Source organism: Micropterus dolomieu, linkage group LG03, assembly GCF_021292245.1.
Source record: "Micropterus dolomieu isolate WLL.071019.BEF.003 ecotype Adirondacks linkage group LG03, ASM2129224v1, whole genome shotgun sequence".
Lineage (NCBI taxonomy): Eukaryota > Metazoa > Chordata > Actinopteri > Centrarchiformes > Centrarchidae > Micropterus > Micropterus dolomieu.
In genome coordinates, this window is record NC_060152.1 from 3,646,620 (window position 1) to 3,664,023 (window position 17,404).

Sequence of the window (17,404 nt, forward strand, 5' to 3'; positions counted from 1 at the left end):
GGTAAATAGGCTAGTGTTCCGCTGTTATGCATTGCTTCAGACAAAACTCTCCATCTATATCAAACAAAATCTTTACTAACTAATTTTGTATTACAGTTGTATTACAATTCTGCTGATAAATTTGATCAATTTAATCAGATCAAATCAAACAATTACACATTACCATTCTACTGAAAATTTATACATGATCGTGCTAAATTATCTCCCACAGCCCTTGTTAGAATATTTCTCCCTAAGCATCCTTGGGACACACATGAGTAAAATGCCGAGGGTTTGACACGGTGTATATTTTCAGGATGTAAAGAAGTGAAGTGTTTTTCATTTCTCTTTCAGGGGTAGAAGTATTTTGTTAGAGAACAGCAGAATTAGAGTGGGAGGTCTGGGATCTATCACGCTCCATACTCTCCTGGTTTTACAAGCTTCTCACAGGGAAGCTGGGCTACGAGTTAATCTCTTGCTGTGTATCGCTGTTGTCAGACAGAAGCCACAAATCTGCAGAAAGTTAGTTTTTTCAGCAAGACCGAAAGGCATGCTTTTCTTACAGGTTTCAAGGGCCCAGAGCACATAAAACTCACTCAGCACATAATTGACTATGTAAAGCAGTACCAAAGAGATAAACAGTCAAATTGCAGTTGTTTCCCCTCCATGATTGCAGCAGAGTTCAATTCTGAGCTCCTTAACTGCTGTTCTGGACCAGAACATGAACAGGAAGAAATAGCAGACACATTCATTGTGGCTGTTTTTAAAGGTCAAAGAAAAAAAGATGCTTTCGATGGAAAATCAACTCACCAGCTTCAATGTGGATTCGACATTGGAGCATGACACTCATCTGTTGCTGAAGTACAGCATCAGTCATGCTGGATGGCACATGATAAAGAATGAACTGGTTTTGTCGATGGAAGAAGCATTCCAATGGAGGATGATGGGTTGGCGAAAACCGTCAAGCTGGGGAAACGTCCCTGTGCTAGGAGGGGAGGCCAGAAGGGCCACTATACTTGCACAGAACTGCAGTCTATAGCTTCAGAAACCCCATCACTTCACACCTTTCTGACGTCGGATATGTCATTTTAGTAACATTCCAAAAAGTTACTGAGAAAGAAGCCAGGGTTTGAATTTCTCTCTCTAGCTCTCATTTTTTCCACAACTATTTCTGTGAGCTTTAATGTGAACTACACACCCCTGACAGCCTGACGTGGTCAGACAACACCGCGTATAAACCACTTTTCTAATTTGACTGGGTCCTTAGGCCCTATCCACACTACTGCGTTTTCGAATTAAAACCCTAAGACCCCGTTTTTTGTTTTGGAACTGTGCAAATAACACTTATCTGCCGTGTACTTTGTGACGACTCACAGTCTGTTTTTTGCCACCACAGCCGCTTTTAACTCCAGTGTCATATCAGTAACAATACCAGCTCGTTACTGGTCCATGCAAAAAAAAAATAAAAAATAATCTGGTGTGGTCCTCTGCCTGTAGTACTTTCCCCAAATCTTCTGTAACTATGGAATAGACCATCTGCTTCATGTTTACATCGGCATGCGCATGCCCAGTGTACCTGAACGGCCACTTGATGAGGATATGTGTATAGACGGAGATCAACTCTGATACGCAGCTAAAACACTGTTGTGGACGGAGATCGTTCGTTTTAAAACTCCGTTTTTAAACAAAAATGGAGTAGTGTGGATGGGGCCTAAATCAGATGCTGTGTTATCTGGTTAATGGGCGTCCTCCGCCCCTCTAGTGGTAGAAGTGTTTACAGTTACAGTTTGGAGTCCTAGTCTTTAATTAACCTTAACCATACTGTAGTTGCCATGTGCAGATAATGTCGAAAGGAAGAATTTTACACACAGTGTCTCAGATCATAATGCATTCCAATACTGACGTTCTTGGGTTGCACGTACTATACATACTATTGTAAATCTGTCTGTGTGGTGGATATTTTATTGTCTCTGACACCTGACCAGCCTGGATTAACAAAGGTGGTGGCAGCATTGTACTATAGGCCTACAGAAAATATGACACAGTTGAGGAATTTTGTGGTGTCCTAGTGTTTCTTTTATGGGTAATTTATTAAATCTATTTATTATAAATAAATGTATCTAAAGTTTAAATTTCAAAGTCTAAATTATAATTTGTATCATTCCTTATGAAACAGAAAGTTTTAATATGAATGGTAACAGAGGAGGAGAAAATATGGCCTAAAATATATTTATCTTTAGAATAGAGAAATATGTTGTATTGTCATTTAGGGAAACAAAAACATGATGTAGCTGTGTTACCAAGGAAATAAATATAATTTCTGGTAATTTTCCCCTGGGATCAAAACATAGGATCAGTGTTGTTCACACAAAAAAAGAAATCCGAGCCACTTAAGTTCCCCGTGGCGGAGGTGAAACATTGCTGACGCTTCAAATCTGCAGTGAGAGTAAAATGATGCGGCAATTATCTAATCCAGTTTGTTTACGCCTTAAACCCCCGAGAGACAGAAATAAGCTCCGAAATAAAACCCACAGTGAGACGGCTGCTCCTTAACGTCTGAATCCAAACTCCGCTTTTATTTCACTCTTCACTCAAACTGCTGCGACCCAGTTACACTTTGATTGTTGAAGAATTGTTGTTTGATGTTTTTAACAGTGGGGTGTGTGCAGCCATGTTTGGTGGTTCCTCACATCAGAGCTGGTTTACTGGACCGAGGCGAGAATGAGGGAAGAAGTTACTGAGGAAGAAAAAACAAAATCTGGAAAAGTGTTTAAAGTCAAAAATACAACACGCAAACCAGAGAGCAAAGGAGGAAGAAAGCGGCGCTCTGGAAGAAAGGCTGATGAAAGAAAGAAATGTAAGAGAGGAGAAAAAAGGGGTGGTGATGAGCTAGTTTTGTGAGAAAACAGAAATCTGAGGATGAAAGAGAAATGAGGTCCACTGGATGTGGCTGCGTCCAGTTCAAATGTCCACTGGCAGACAGGCTCTCAGCAGCAGAGCATCTTAAGGCAGTCGGACACATTTCCTATAATGTTTATTGTTTGGCTTCCATTTTTTGTGTTTTACAAGGAAATCACACAAACAATCAGACATATCTAAAAAGTCCAAAGATTTAGCCAAAGGGACGAGAAGTTCAAGTATTGATTGAACACACATAGGTTTGTTTGTTGTGTCAACAGGCTGTGGGCCTTTCTGTCTCCCCCTCCATCTGTCTCCTTATTTTCTCCTTGTCCTCTCGTTTCACTCAGATTTGTCTGTGCTGGACCATCGACCATCCTGGGACCAGATGTTTTGGATCAGGAGGTTCAGCCTCTCCTCTGTGTGAATGGTGTGCTTGAGTTTTGCTTCTTCTGTTTTTGTGTAGTCCTCTTTCCAGGTCTCCATGGTGGAGAGGACGTTATGTAACTCAGGTCCTACTGCATCTGTGTGGCGACACCTGGAAGCTACACTATGTCCTCCCGGATCCACATTCCTCAAATATGTTTAAAATCTATTTATAATTTTGTCATCGTGATTGTCCATACTGTGATTTTTGCCATTCTGGTCTATTCATGTCTGTCCGTCCTGGAAGGAGTTTTTCCTTATCTGGGGTTGAGGGTCTAAAGACAGAGGCTGCTGTAAGCTGTGCGCATTTAGAGCCCCTTGAGGTAAATTTGTGATTTGTAATATTGGACTAGATCAGTGGTTCTCAAACATTTTCTGCCATGCTGAAGCCAAAAAAACCCAATTCACTGCACTACGCCTCCCAGTTCGAGAATCACTGTGCCGGATAAATAAAATTGATTTGACTTGATTACATGTTTGATTAATGCTTGTCAATGTGATAAGAGATATTTTGTGGCTGTACTACTACTACTACTTGTTTTAATAACTGCGCAGCAGAAAAACTTTGTTTCTTAGCTGTAGCAAAGGGAAAACAAATGGTGTCCAGAAACGGTGGTTGAGCAACACAAAGTTTGTGTTTGACCGATCAGAGATGTGTATTATTCTAAACAAATATTCAAAACAAAATTCCAGCATCTGCAACTGCAATCTAGAAATACAGCCAAAGAAATTAAAGTCGGAACCAATTTGTTTCCCTGGTGGACAGAGGAGGTAAAGTTTGTGAGAGAAGGAAACGTTCAGTGAGTAGGGAAAGGCGGGGAAGGAAACAACAAAGAGAGGCTGATCGTTTTGTGATGGTTGATAGATGGATGGAGAGATCGGAAGAGAATGATCGATAGAGTTATTTTGTACAGAATCAGGGAATGTAGATGTGATCTGAATTAGGTTAGAAACCAACAGAGAAAATAGAAAAAAACTAAAAAGGACTGAGTGATGGAGAGAAAAAGCTAAGAGAACAACTTAAAGCTTTTAGGAGAGATGGGAAAGAGTACAAAGAGAAGGAAGTGACTAAAAAACATTTGAGAGAAAAGTAGATTTTTTGTGAGATGTGTCAAAGAAGTGATTGATGTAAATTTCCAAAATATAGAGTTGAAGGGAAAGATAACAGAGAGGGAAAAATAGACCTGACAAATGCAGAGAAAAGGGCTGATGTGAGGGATGAAAAAATGTAATGGGGAGAGGGATAAAAACGAGTGAAAGTGAAATGTAAATATTTGAGTGATTGAGAAAGAGAAACCGAGATATTGAGAGGGCAGAGTATTTTTGCGGGGGAGTAACTCTATCTGCAGCGCTCCTATATGTACACACACTGAGAGCTGCTGCCAAATTAAACAGCAGCAGTTCTGCTTCAGCACCGTTACCCAATCTGCAGCGAACCTCGCCTCCAGAGCCCGAAGAAAGGAAAAGAAAAAAAAAAAAACATCACTTCAAAAGCCGTCAGAGTGAGTCCTCTTCATCAGCTTGACAAGTGTTAGGTTCGTTTCTACACTTTGTCTGCGACTCTCCGGGGAACACAAAGAAATGTAAGAACAGTGCTGTGTTCAGGAGACAAAAGGAAAGTTGGAAATTTAGACTTTCAACACATGCTGTGATGCCCTTCAAAACACTCAGTCATGTCCCGTTTCCCATCATCAACTCTGCAGAAAACCAGTAATTTATAACATTTGCTCCCTGAATCAGCACAACTCCTCTATTGTAGCTTGACGACTGCTTCTGTCTGTATAGCCCTTCAGTTATGTACTGGGCATCAATGCTACACACAGCCTATGAGTGTTGGACATTACGTATGTTTACTTAAGTATGTTTAATGTAACCTGTATTCACCAGGTCTGCGATTTATGTATCTCTTTGTGTGTTTTTATTACCTCCTATGTATTTATTATGAATTCTTTATACCTCTTATGTGTATTTATCATGTATCTTACTACATACTCTGCAATTATTATTTGTTTTATTATGGACTGTTTTATAGCTCACTTTTTCCTTCTACCTTCTTTTATCTTTTTATTTTCTTTATCTGTGTTTTCGTTCCATAAATGTTAATGTTGTAAAGCACTCTGTCACTCTGGGAAAAATGCTATATAAATAAAGGGTGGTGATGGTGCAATGGATAAAACACATACCTTTGCTGTGAGAGACCCGGGTTCAATCCCCCACTTGTGTGAGAATTACACTTCAGTGTCACATGACTTCATTTATCAGAACCCCCGGGGTAGAAATTGGCTTAACATACATACATTATATTTAAAAGGTGAAGTTACACTTGTGTTCTATGTTAGCTAGCTAATATTGCAAGGTATTATTTGAATTTTACCCAATGAGTTGAGAATTTCAAGCTTCATGTCTAGACGAGATATGCATTGCAAAGCAAATATAATTTTACAGGTTCACCCCAACATATCATGAAATTCGTCACAATTAAGATTTACTTACAGCTTCAGTGCCAGCGCAGAAGGAAGATGACTCAGCGCTGAACTCTGAGGGAAAGATTACCATTCAAATTTATATCAAGTAACTTTCAATCTGGAAAGAGTTTAAACTGGCAGATGTTGTCTTCTGCTAAAAATCTGCAGATTTGTCTGTTGCTGTTGAAGAGAATAATTTAGGTGAAAATGGGATTACACAACCCCATCATTCAGACCCAGACAAGCAAAGACAGACAAGGAAACGTATCTTTCCACCGTTGCAATAAACAAAATGGCAATAAATCACAAACTGAAGGCTTTGATTACTTATAGTAGATTACTTTTATTACTAAATAAATCATAAATAAGGTTTATTTCATTCTCATACTCCTTGGTTGGGGATCTTCTTCAGGCTGCACGTTAGTAACAGTAATCAATTGTTTGGAAGTGCAGAACTTCTCCTTTTGGAATGAAATGTGGCTATAAAAGCAGGCTCAGAACAGGAGCCTGGCACATCTGAACAGCTACTACAACAATGCAAAATCTACTCTATATTACAAACATTCAAGGTATTCTGAAACATGTAGTACCTTGTGTCCAATGGGAACCTCTGTAACATCACCCACTTTTCTAACTATCCTCCTTGGCAAGGATGAGCTGACACTTGTCAAGTCAATCTGTTTTTATCTGTGTGAAAAGTCCAAATATTTAAAATTTAAAACCCCTAAAAAATACAGCCAACCTAAATCAGGTTTTTTTTTCAGACAACAACGAGAAGCCATGACCAGTGGTTAAATCAGCTAAAAGAACGTTTCCCACTGGAGAGGCCTGACAGAGGCAGACTTGTAACGCTGCTGGGATTGTCATTTGTTAAGCTGGCACAGCATCTATGGCTGAAGTCTGTAAGCTTCAAGTCTGGCAGAAATACAGCTCAAAGCTCCTAAATTATGTGTGGTGTGTTTGTGTGTGAGTGTTTGTGCGTGTTTGCTCAAAGCCTTACATTCCTACAATGAAAGAGAAAAACATTCTTTAAGCTTGTAATTCAATATCTCCAACATCAACAGGTTCCAGTCTGTAAAACTGTCAAACAAGGACGTATGTGACCAGAATTGGTCTTCATTTTGTTCAGTTTTAACAAACAGTGGTTACTTTATCCTGGAAGAAAAACTCCTCAAATGGCTTTTTGCATTGTTTTTTACATCATGAAATGGGTTTTGAAACAGATTCCCATCCCCAACTGTTTCATTTTAAAGCTTCTGATTAATTTTCAAGTTCAGTGATCAGGTTTTTCTGACATTCTAACTAAAACACATTTTAAACTGTTCAGCAAACCCTAAACTCTATGAAGATACTCTCAATTCTTTATCTTGTTTTAATCAATGTTCTTTATGCCATTTCAAACAATTTATGACTGATGTTTTCAGTGGTATCAAATCATGCAGATATTTTTGGTTTGATTCATGGACAGTATATAAATATGGACGTCATGACAGCTTCCCAAAAGTCGAGCAAAAACAACTCGATCACCCCCTTTTGGCTGGCTGCAGAATAGTTCTTAAACCCCGCCCCCCGCATGTTAGCAGATGGGACATGGGGCAAACTAATACAGTACACGTCAAATACATTTTTCCTAAAGATGGTTTCTGTCATTTTTGGTCATTCCTATCACGCTGATGTATGTTTATGTTTCTGATTAGTTTGGTTTTAATTGGGTTTTTTTATGCTATAAAAAGGTGGTTTCATGTCATGATTGAGTAAATATCTGACTAGAAACCTGCCCAGGCATTTTACCCAACTTTCTGTAGTTTTCAAATATGATACTCCTCTCAGAACGTTCACTAATCAAACAAGACAACCCATCTGCATAATTAGATATCACTAAAAGTAGGAAAAAAAAATTCTTTGTTGTATTTTAAGTGAACTGGTCGTTTAAATCATTTAGTACCTTGTGCATTTTATTCTGAAACCTACACCTACTGTCTGTTTATTTGCTGCTGAAAGAGTCTGTTCTTCCTCTGGTGCTAGTAATGGTCATCTTACAGTAACATATCAATCTGTATCTAGTGGAGCTGGTTAGCTAAGCTGCTGATGTTATAGACGACACACATGCCGTGGAGTGGATTTAATATCCAGCCTCATCTTCATAATGTTCTTGAAGATGAGCAGAAAAGGCCTCGGGTGTTAAACCGGCCCTGCAGGCTCTTCTCCCCTGATTACCACCCTGCTTTTTCCAGAAAACGCCCTGTTGGTTTTCAGCGTACAAAAACAGTCTCAGGTCCGACCCCGCAGCACCAAGTATGTGTCCATCAGCAGCCGCGTGTCCTTGAGTGTCCCAGATTTGAAAAACAAAACTGACTGGAAGAGGTCAGAGGGGGTGGAGGCTGTAGGATGTGGCCTTGATTTACCCGGAAGCAACTGGGCTGTTCGACACGGCAGGCAATTTATTCTTAGCGACGAGGCGGGGGAAGCTCTGGTGAGGCCCGGTGCCACGCGAGGGGGCGAGAGGGCGGGTCCGACGTCACATCCAGGAGTGAGCGTGGGCGCGCGGGGGGTGGTTTGGGGCCTGACTGGGATTAGGGAGGCTCAGGGCTGTGGGTTCAACTGCTTCTGAGGCTAGACGAAGACAAGGAGGAGGAGGAGGAAGTAGAGAGTCAGCGAAATGTCTAAAGAGCGAGGAGGAGGATTTTGCCTTCTTCCTCGCTCTCCGTGGGCTCAGACCTCACCACAGCGCACACACACCAAAACTACTGGATGTGGCGTGGTTCAGCAGCAGCAGCCCAGAGACACAGAGCATGTGTGTGAGGATCGGTTATTACTAGACAATGTAAATATGCATCTGGGAGGAAACTGCTTTGCTACTGAGATATATGGCCTTGAATGAGTATATTTACATGTAAATATATAATGTAAACTGCATATGTCAGTGTGTATGTGTGTGGTGTCGAGTTGTGCTCCTTATATATGTTTACATGGACATACATATATGTATATTTATATGAGCGATCTGTGTATGTGTATAATGTTTTGACATGTATCTTGTGTTTTGTTTGTGTATGTGTTTGTATGCATATCATGTCAGCTTATTGCATTGCTCCTGTCAGCCTTCTCCAGCTTCTGGCTCCTTCTTCTTCTCTTTCACTTTTACAGATGACTTCCTGGACACTTTCTTGTCCCCTGACTCCTTGCTGGCCTCCTTCCCCTCCTTCTCCTTCTTCTCCTTTGATGACTCCTTCTTCTCCTTGGAGGAGGATGATTCCTTCTTGGACTCCTTCTTTGTCTCCTCTTTAGCCTCTTTGCTTGTCTCCTTTTTTGACTCCTTCTTCTCCTTGGATGGCTCCTTCTTCTCCTTTTTAGCCTCCTTGAGAGGCTCCTCTGCGCCTCCCGCTTCTTCTTTCAAACTGGCCTCTGATATCACCTCCTTCTTCTCTTTGGAATCTTTATCTGAATGAGAAAAGTGAAAAAAAGAGATCATTAATGCAAACATCTCTACTCCCTCCTATTGATTAAACCTCCTGCAGGTTTCCATACTCCACAATAAAAAATAAAGTGTGTTAAAATGGAGCAACAGTCACAATTAAGTTGTTTTCATTTACATGATTTTATGTTTCTGGTCTCAGACAACTGAACAAGTATAAAATAGTCATTTGGTCAAATCAGATCAAATTAAAATGTATAATCAGAAAGTCCCATGACAAATTATACATAAGTACAGGTTAATAATAATCTTATACGTGATTGGCTATGTTGGCACTCAAAATTAGGGCTCACAGAGCACAGAGAACCGTGTCTGAGCAGATACTCATCATAAAAAAAAGCTCAGTTTTATCTGTCTACACTGAAGCACAAGGCCGGGCTTTTCCCATCCATCCTCTTTATACATAGCATGTAAGAGGCATCTTTGTCCACTTGTTTTCTAATAGGTAGGAAGCCTTTTTTATGCTGCTAATGAAACCCAAGCGTCTCGCATTTTTGCACGATCGCTATGAACGCCTTGAGTTTAAAAACTCAGAGTAGAACTCCGCCCAATGTCATTTACTGTATGTTTTTTCCCCCCATTGTCTAATCAGATGAATTGGGAGGCAGACCTTCTGTGGAGGTGACAACAAAGTTTATAGTTGCTTAGAAATAACAGTCATGGAAGAAAAACTAGTGGTGGCTATTGCTGGAGACCTGGAGCTCTATGATTTTACCAACAGTAGCTACCATGATAAGAACAAAAAACAGCCAGCCTGGAGGCTGTACATGCAATTTCAGGAAAGTTGTTTTAATTTATTTAAACTATTCTAATAGTTAACTGGTTGCCTCCAGTTCAAGGTTTGTGTTAAGCTAATGTTAGCTTACTTTAAACTTTGTCAAACTGTCCCCAACTCATCCTAAAGTAAACCTTGAACAGACCGTCATGCTGGCGAAGCTCCTGGACCAGCTGTGGTAACTTCTCTTGATTTCTCTTCTTTCTGAACGCTCCCATTTACCCACACAGATCTCTACTTTCCTGTGTCCAGCTACTATTTGGGAGCAGCCTCTCAGCCACAATTAAAGGCGGAGCAAGTGCCCTCCACCTGTGTATATATGTATGTATATTTATCCATTTTTATAAAAAGGTACAGATCTGTTTGTTTGCCTCACAGCAAACTCACACTTAGGCTGTGGACAGGTGATTTGGTTGCCTAACAACAATAAAAAGCACTGCAATGCTTTTTCCTTTAATTGTGGGCTTGGTTGCACAATTATAGAACTGACATTACACAACTAATGTCTAATTGCAAATAACCAGGTCAAAAACACGCAGAAGACGGAAAAATATTGGTCGTTCAACTATTTTAAATACTTATGAGCCAGAGTACGTCTGCATTAAGACAGCTTTTTAAAAACTTTTCACTTCAGTTTGGATCTCCATCAACACTTAACTGGTGTTTATCTCACAGCTTTACCAAAACGATCTCTGGAGTGAAAAAATCATAAAAAACAGGTTTGGTTTTTACATTTATTCATGTAGCGGGTGCTTTTATCCAAAGCGACTTACAATTGCTATACATGTCAGAGGTCGCACGCCTCTGGAGCAACTAGGGGTTAAGTGTCTTGCTCAGGGACACAATGGTGGATGGGTCACAGTGGGGAGTTGAACCCGGGTCTCTCACACCAAAGGCGTGTGTTTTATCCATCGCTCCATTACCAGTTTCAGGTTGTACAGGAAAAATGACTAATTTTCTCTGTGATTAATCACTTTAAATGTCAATATAGCTGATCACCAAGGACAGCTGTTGTCATTAACCAGTCATTATGTTTGATTTGATCAGCACTCACTGAGTGAGTGAGTGAGTGAGTGAGTGAGCTATAATCAAATTACTATTTAACAGTCGTTCTGTTGTCTGACATTGTCTGGTTTTGCGTGGATGTAGTCTCCGTCTCCCAAAGACAGGCTGCACTGACAGGGGTTGTGTTAATGAGCCACATGTTATCTTTACAAAGTTCAACTTCAGATGGGTCGTCACATTGTAAGTCACTTTATCCTGAGTGAGAATGAGGATTAACTGATGTTTGAACAGTCTGTGTTGTTCTTGAACACACTGATGCAAACACACTGCAGCTCTCAGAAGTCTTTAGCATCAAGACAAATTGAGTGACAACAGCACCTGTTGCATGACAAAAGACCCCCACTTAAGGAAAGTACACCCTCACCCAGTCACACACACACACACACACACACACACACACACACTGCAGCCCCACCTCCTCCAGATTGGACGGCTCTCTGATAAGATGATAACGGGACCGTTGTCTGCCAACAATGAGACGCACTTCTTATCTCCATGAGAAAGGAGAGGGTTTAGAGACTAGAGACTACAGCCTGGTATCTCACTATGTGCGTGTGTGGGGAGTCCATAGTTTAAGAAGAGCCTCTAAAAGTGCATGTGTGTATGTGTGCGGATGTATTTGTCCTTGCATGTACGTGGAGACCACAGGCTGCTATGTGTGTTTGTTCACAGACTCCAGAGAGGAGCTCTAATCAGACGGCTCATCGTCTAGGGCTTAGAGAGAGAGACTCGGGTCAAGTGTGTGTTGCGTGTGTGCGTGTGGCAGGCAGACGGGTGCCATAACTTAGAGTGTCCTACTCACTGGAAAGGGCTTCATTTTTAGAACGAAGTTTAGACATGTACCTCCAGATCAGGGGATGTTTAGAATTTGAAGAGACCAGTGAAAATAATTTTGCATTTAAGATGAATCCATAAAACTGCTTTCAGTCAGGGTCTGTACACGTGGGATAAACAAACAAACTTCAGCATTGTCTAATTTCCTTTGTTTGTAAACCTGCTTACACAAGATGGAAAGTGAAAACAAACATGGACAATAATTATACATCAACTGATATGTGCAAGTTTAATTTAAGGTGTGCAGCTGTTTTAGGTTTCACAGCTTAATAGACGGTAACTAAGGAAGTGTTTTTCCTGCCCACAGGGCTACCCACCCAACCAGGGTCAAATAACTCCAAATACCACATTACTTTATAACTGTAAGATTAAATACTGACAGGAGTCATAAGGCACAAACAAACATAAACATACTCACTTTGTCTCCAGGACACAAAAGCAGAAGCAGCACGAGAACAAGTGACAACAAATCCATTTGCAAGCGCACACACACACACACAAACACAGGCAACCACAAATTGTGTAAAAATTGCAAATTTACACACTGACATGCAAATGCTCTCTCAGTGCCCTCAGAACTTTTACAGTCAGACATGAAAGAAACACTGGGTGAGGGAGTGTCTGTATCTAAGTAGTGTATGCCACAAAGCAAGTGTGTGTCTGTGTATAAAACTGAGGATAAGTACTTGTCTGTGTCTTCATGCTTTTGGGTGTGTATGTGTGGTCAAGAGACTGTGGCAATATGTGTGAATTACTGCTCTTATGTGTGTGTGTTAGTGACAATTTCATCAGATACCATGAGTGTGTGTGTGTGTGTGTTTGCATGTGTGTATACATGTCTTATGCGTGCACGTGTGTGAATTTGCGTGTGTTAAATTGACAGATTTTGTTTGATTATAATTATTTTAAAACTCTGCACAGCAGAAGTAACAATCATAGAGGGTATAAACTGAATAAAGCTTGATGCAATGAAAAACTAACAGCACAATAAAGAGGTTAAGTGTTCATGCTCTCTTTAAATTAAAGATTTTGAAACTTATCGGAAAATTTCAGATTCAGATTTGTTAACTTTATTCCTAAACTTTTGGATTGATTAATTTATATTTTAGCTTGAGCCAGTCCCTTCAGTGATCAATGACTGAGTTCTTTATGTATGTTACACAGTCATATCATAATTGTCAAATCTGGCCTACAGTCAACTGATTGTCGTTTCGTTAGGGTTACAATTTTGGATTTATTCATGCTCTTTAAAAAGATTTATTAAAAGTGTCTTTCTTTTCACATTTCTATTTACAGCATTAAACGATGAAATGTATATTGTAATAGGCTGTATGTTAACTCATTGGAAGAAAATTGGTAGTTCTATGTAAAATCAGACATTGAGCTCCCCCATATCGCCAAAATGGTATGAGCCTCATTTCATAATGCCGTTGCGTTGATTCGACTGTGAGATTGGCAGTCGGATCAGCCTCAAATCTTTGACTATTCAGGGTCAGCCCTAGTATGTATTAAATCTAGATTGATATATGGAGGTTGATATTGACATTTTATTGAATTTCTGCTTGAGCCTGTCATGCGGTTATTGTCTAATCTGAAAGATATCTAGATCATTTGACTGATGATGTTATGTATTGTTTAATTCATCAGTAATACACAGGTCTAGGCAAAGTGATTAAATATAATCATATATTGGGGGGGGATTTGATGTTCAAAGTTCATCAGTGACCTTGGAAACAGTTGACAATCCATATATTGGCCCAGCTGATTCAAAATGCACAATAATCAGTAATTCATAATAAAAATTGTAGTTTAGTGGTGCTGAATGGACAGCTCCTGGAAAGTTGACTTTACATGCATCTTCTAATTTGCTGCAGTATTCTTTGCAATTGTTATTGGGGTGGTTTTATTGTCACAGTACTTTATCTACTCAATGTTGATTAAAGAAGAGCTAATGCTCCTTTTGGTGCTCTCAGTGTCTCTTTTGAACATTCCAATTCTATGTTGTGGTTGAATGGCCTTCATTGTTATTGGTGCATTTTTTGATGTGTGCTTTGATTTCCCAGTGTCAGCGCTTTTGTAGTATTCTACGTTGCTTTTACTGTCACAGAGTGGTAGGCCTCACTAAGATGTTGATGAAAAGGAAGTCATGGTGAATGTGAGGTCTGATGGGAACGATAAGGGACGTTCTCATGTACGATCTGCGTAGCATAACACTGCTATAAAAACAGACTTACCAGATTTGTGAAAACTTTCCCTGCACTTGTATGTCAAGACCACTTTCCAGCTCCCAGGGAAGCTACCGTCCACTACTCTCAGTAGGAAATAAGAGAGTGTGTGAGAGCCGGGTCCTCGGGGGAGCGGTAGCAAGGGGTTGATAAACATTGACGTTGTAAAACAAGATGGCAGTTTCCCTCCTGTATGGAAATCCAGAGGGGTCAGGTCACATCTTGTCAGTCTGCTACTTCAACAAACTAACAAAGTCGAAGTCTGTAGACTATACAGAGCAGAGGCTGGTGCTCCACGTCGTTCTGAGCAGCCGGGAACGAAGTGACGTTAAACCCTTTTCACATGGGACTAGAGCTACCTGGAAACGTCTGGTGGTTTTCGTCAGGATTACCACAGTCCACAGCCATTTTAATCCCATGTGAATCTGCTACAGCCATGTCTGGATGGGATCAGTTTGACAGGAAAACGTGGGCAATGTAGTTCCTTACGTTTCACATCATTGACTTCAGTAAATGATCCTTAAGGGAATAAATCTATTATAATATTGTTCCCCCAAATTACTGAGGAGGTGTTTCATTTTCAGGAACACGCTTTTTAGAGCGGGAAAAAAAAGGCAAATCACCCCGCTCATGTAGAGGCTGCCGGGCCTAATGACATGATTACCCTTGTGTGGTTAGTTAGTTGGTTCTGTGTGACAGAGGTATGTGGTTGCACGTCTCCTCCAGCCTTGTTCTGGGTTTCCATATTCATTTTAGAACATTTTAATTTGAACAGAGATGGTTTATTAGTCCATTGTGGTATCTTTACCTCAACTGTGTGCTTATTTTGTCATGGAATCAGTTTGTGTGTGTATATATATTACACAGGTTTGGGTTTGCGGTTGCCAGTTCAAATCCTCTGGTAAACTGCGGATGGGAAAAGTGAATGTGTGACGCTCCGAGAACACCCAGCTGCTGCGGGGAAGCTTCTCGGCTCCCCCGGCAGAAGACTGTGGTTGTACTGGGCAGCTCTCAGTCTGAATGTGAGGCTGGAAAAAAACACAAAGCTTTGCCTTTTTCTGGAAGATTGATTTTTTTTCTTTGGCTGAAGTTACTGTGTTGCTTTTCTCCTCACCTAACCTTACATTTACATACAACTCAATTGCAAAAGGAAATACGTTTTGAAGGAAACAATACCAACCGAATTAAATGTCCAGTGTGTAAAAATTAGGAGGTAACTATGTTTTCAGTGGTGTGTAAAGACCTTACAAAATGAACCGTTATGTTTTTATTACCTTCGAATGAGCCATTTCTATCTACATACACCACCTCTTATATGGAAGTCACCATGTAGCGCCCAAACGGACAAACTGTCCTAAAGAGCGTGCTTCGCCACTACATTGAATACGTCCGAAGAAGAAGAAGAAAAAGAAGAAGAAAAACAAGTAACGTTAGTAGTAGTAGTCATCTGGTTTATTAGAAGTAAGAAGAGAAGAAAAATTTGAACATATGGAGGACCACACGTATTATTTAGCACAAGAGCCAACAGAGTGCGTCGGCCACCGGAGCCTCTCCTACGCTCTTGCAAAGGGAGGGGTGAACGGTGAGGGAGCAGCTGGTTGCAATCCACAACCGTCACCACTAGATGCCACTAAAATCTACACACTGAACCTTTAAGATTTTTACTAATGTAATAAGGAATTGTTACTTAATGTATCTGTGAAGTTGCAAAAATGCTGCCAATGAACCTATCAGTAAAATATTCATTAACATATTTCATTTGATCTCCACCTAAATATTCAATATTGCAAGAAAACTTTTACTTGTAGTGACCATTATTAAACTTCTGTATGGTTATGTTTAGGCACCCACAGCACTTTTTAGGAAAAGACCATGGCATGGTTTAATACAGAAAGTCTGCAGTGACATGAATCTCAAAACATAATGGGGTTATCAACATTTAACCAAAACCACAATCCTTTCCAAACATTAACCAAAGCACTTTTGCTGCACAAACTCAAAATCCGAACCCTGGCCTCTGAAGTCAAAGTCCTCAGCTGTGTGGACGCCCACCATCCACCACGACCGTGTCCTTGTGACTCCAGTGCAGTCAAGGTGATCCATGCGTGACACTATTCTGGTGAGAATATAGTCCAAATTGCAAGCTAATTGTTAAATAACTGCCTGTTTTTTCCTTCTGAGAGATAGTCCCATTTGGAAAATAAGATGTCCCCCTGACATGTTTCTAAATTATCTTAGGAGCAAAATCATCCTGCAGCACTCCCTGCTCTTCATCTTTCACTGGAGTTTAGAGGGCAACACTTGTTTGCTCCTTGTGGAAGAAAACAAAAACCACAGCAACAAAAGTCAGTGTGTCGATTAGATAAGGACAGCGACGCTATCTGCGCTGCGTTCAAAGCCTACACGTTCTGCCTGGATTCACGTTTTAGCGGTGGATCACGGCGCTGCATTCATCTGCAGGCAGCCGTAGTCAAAATAGAGGTGGCCGCACAAATCGCCCGCATCCTGACCAATCAGCGTGTAGGAGACTGCGGCTGAAACCTGCGGATTTACAGAATCCACTCTGCAGTGTGTGTGTGTAACAGAGAAAGAGAATCTGCCAAGGACCGACTGATTGGATCTGTGGTGTAGTGCGTGTCTTTGAGTGTGTATTTGTGAGTTTGTATGCCTGTTAAGATCACATGTGCCTGTGTGTTCTTGAGTGTGTGTGTGTGTGTGTTCATGTGGTCCAGACGAGGCGGTCGGACAGGACACAACAGTGAAGTATTATGTGAAGTCTAAAAACAAAGTTGTGTGGTCGACAGCGTGGGAAATGACTGTGTGTGTGACAGAGAGACGGACACACACACAAACACAAACACACACAACAGATGTCAGACAGAAAAAGCTCAAAAGTTGATTTTTAAAATATCATCCATAACAAAGAGACGGAAATTCATTACTCAACTAACTTACTCAAAAAATTGCACATTATACACTCATACATTAACTGACTTATAAAGAAACACACACTTAATACATACAAAGATTGTTGAACTTTGATTCACAAATTTACACTGTTAAAATAGAAAATATGCTATCTTGTGAGTTCTGACCCTCAAGAGGACAGAGAGCTGCAGAGCGGAGCAAGTAAAACGGAGGTAGCTATAGTAGCTTTTAGCTGTGTGTCACCATCCACTTTTATTTAACTTCCTCTGTGGGAGAACAGACTGCTCCACAGAAGAGACAGACAGTTATGAGACAGTTTGCCACGGAGCCCGGC

At 40.5% G+C, this 17,404-nt stretch overlaps 1 protein-coding gene across 1 annotated transcript in view; it reads right to left on the reverse strand.

The window, feature by feature from the left end:
• Positions 1-6,091: 6,091 nt before the first annotated feature.
• LOC123968365 (protein PTHB1-like) overlaps positions 6,092-17,404 on the reverse strand; it is an 86,172-nt gene continuing 74,859 nt past the window's right edge. The window contains exon 4 of the mRNA XM_046045085.1: positions 6,092-9,209. Within this exon, the coding sequence (XP_045901041.1) occupies positions 8,866-9,209 (344 nt within the window). The 3' untranslated portion in view covers positions 6,092-8,865. The remainder of the gene's footprint in view (positions 9,210-17,404) is intronic.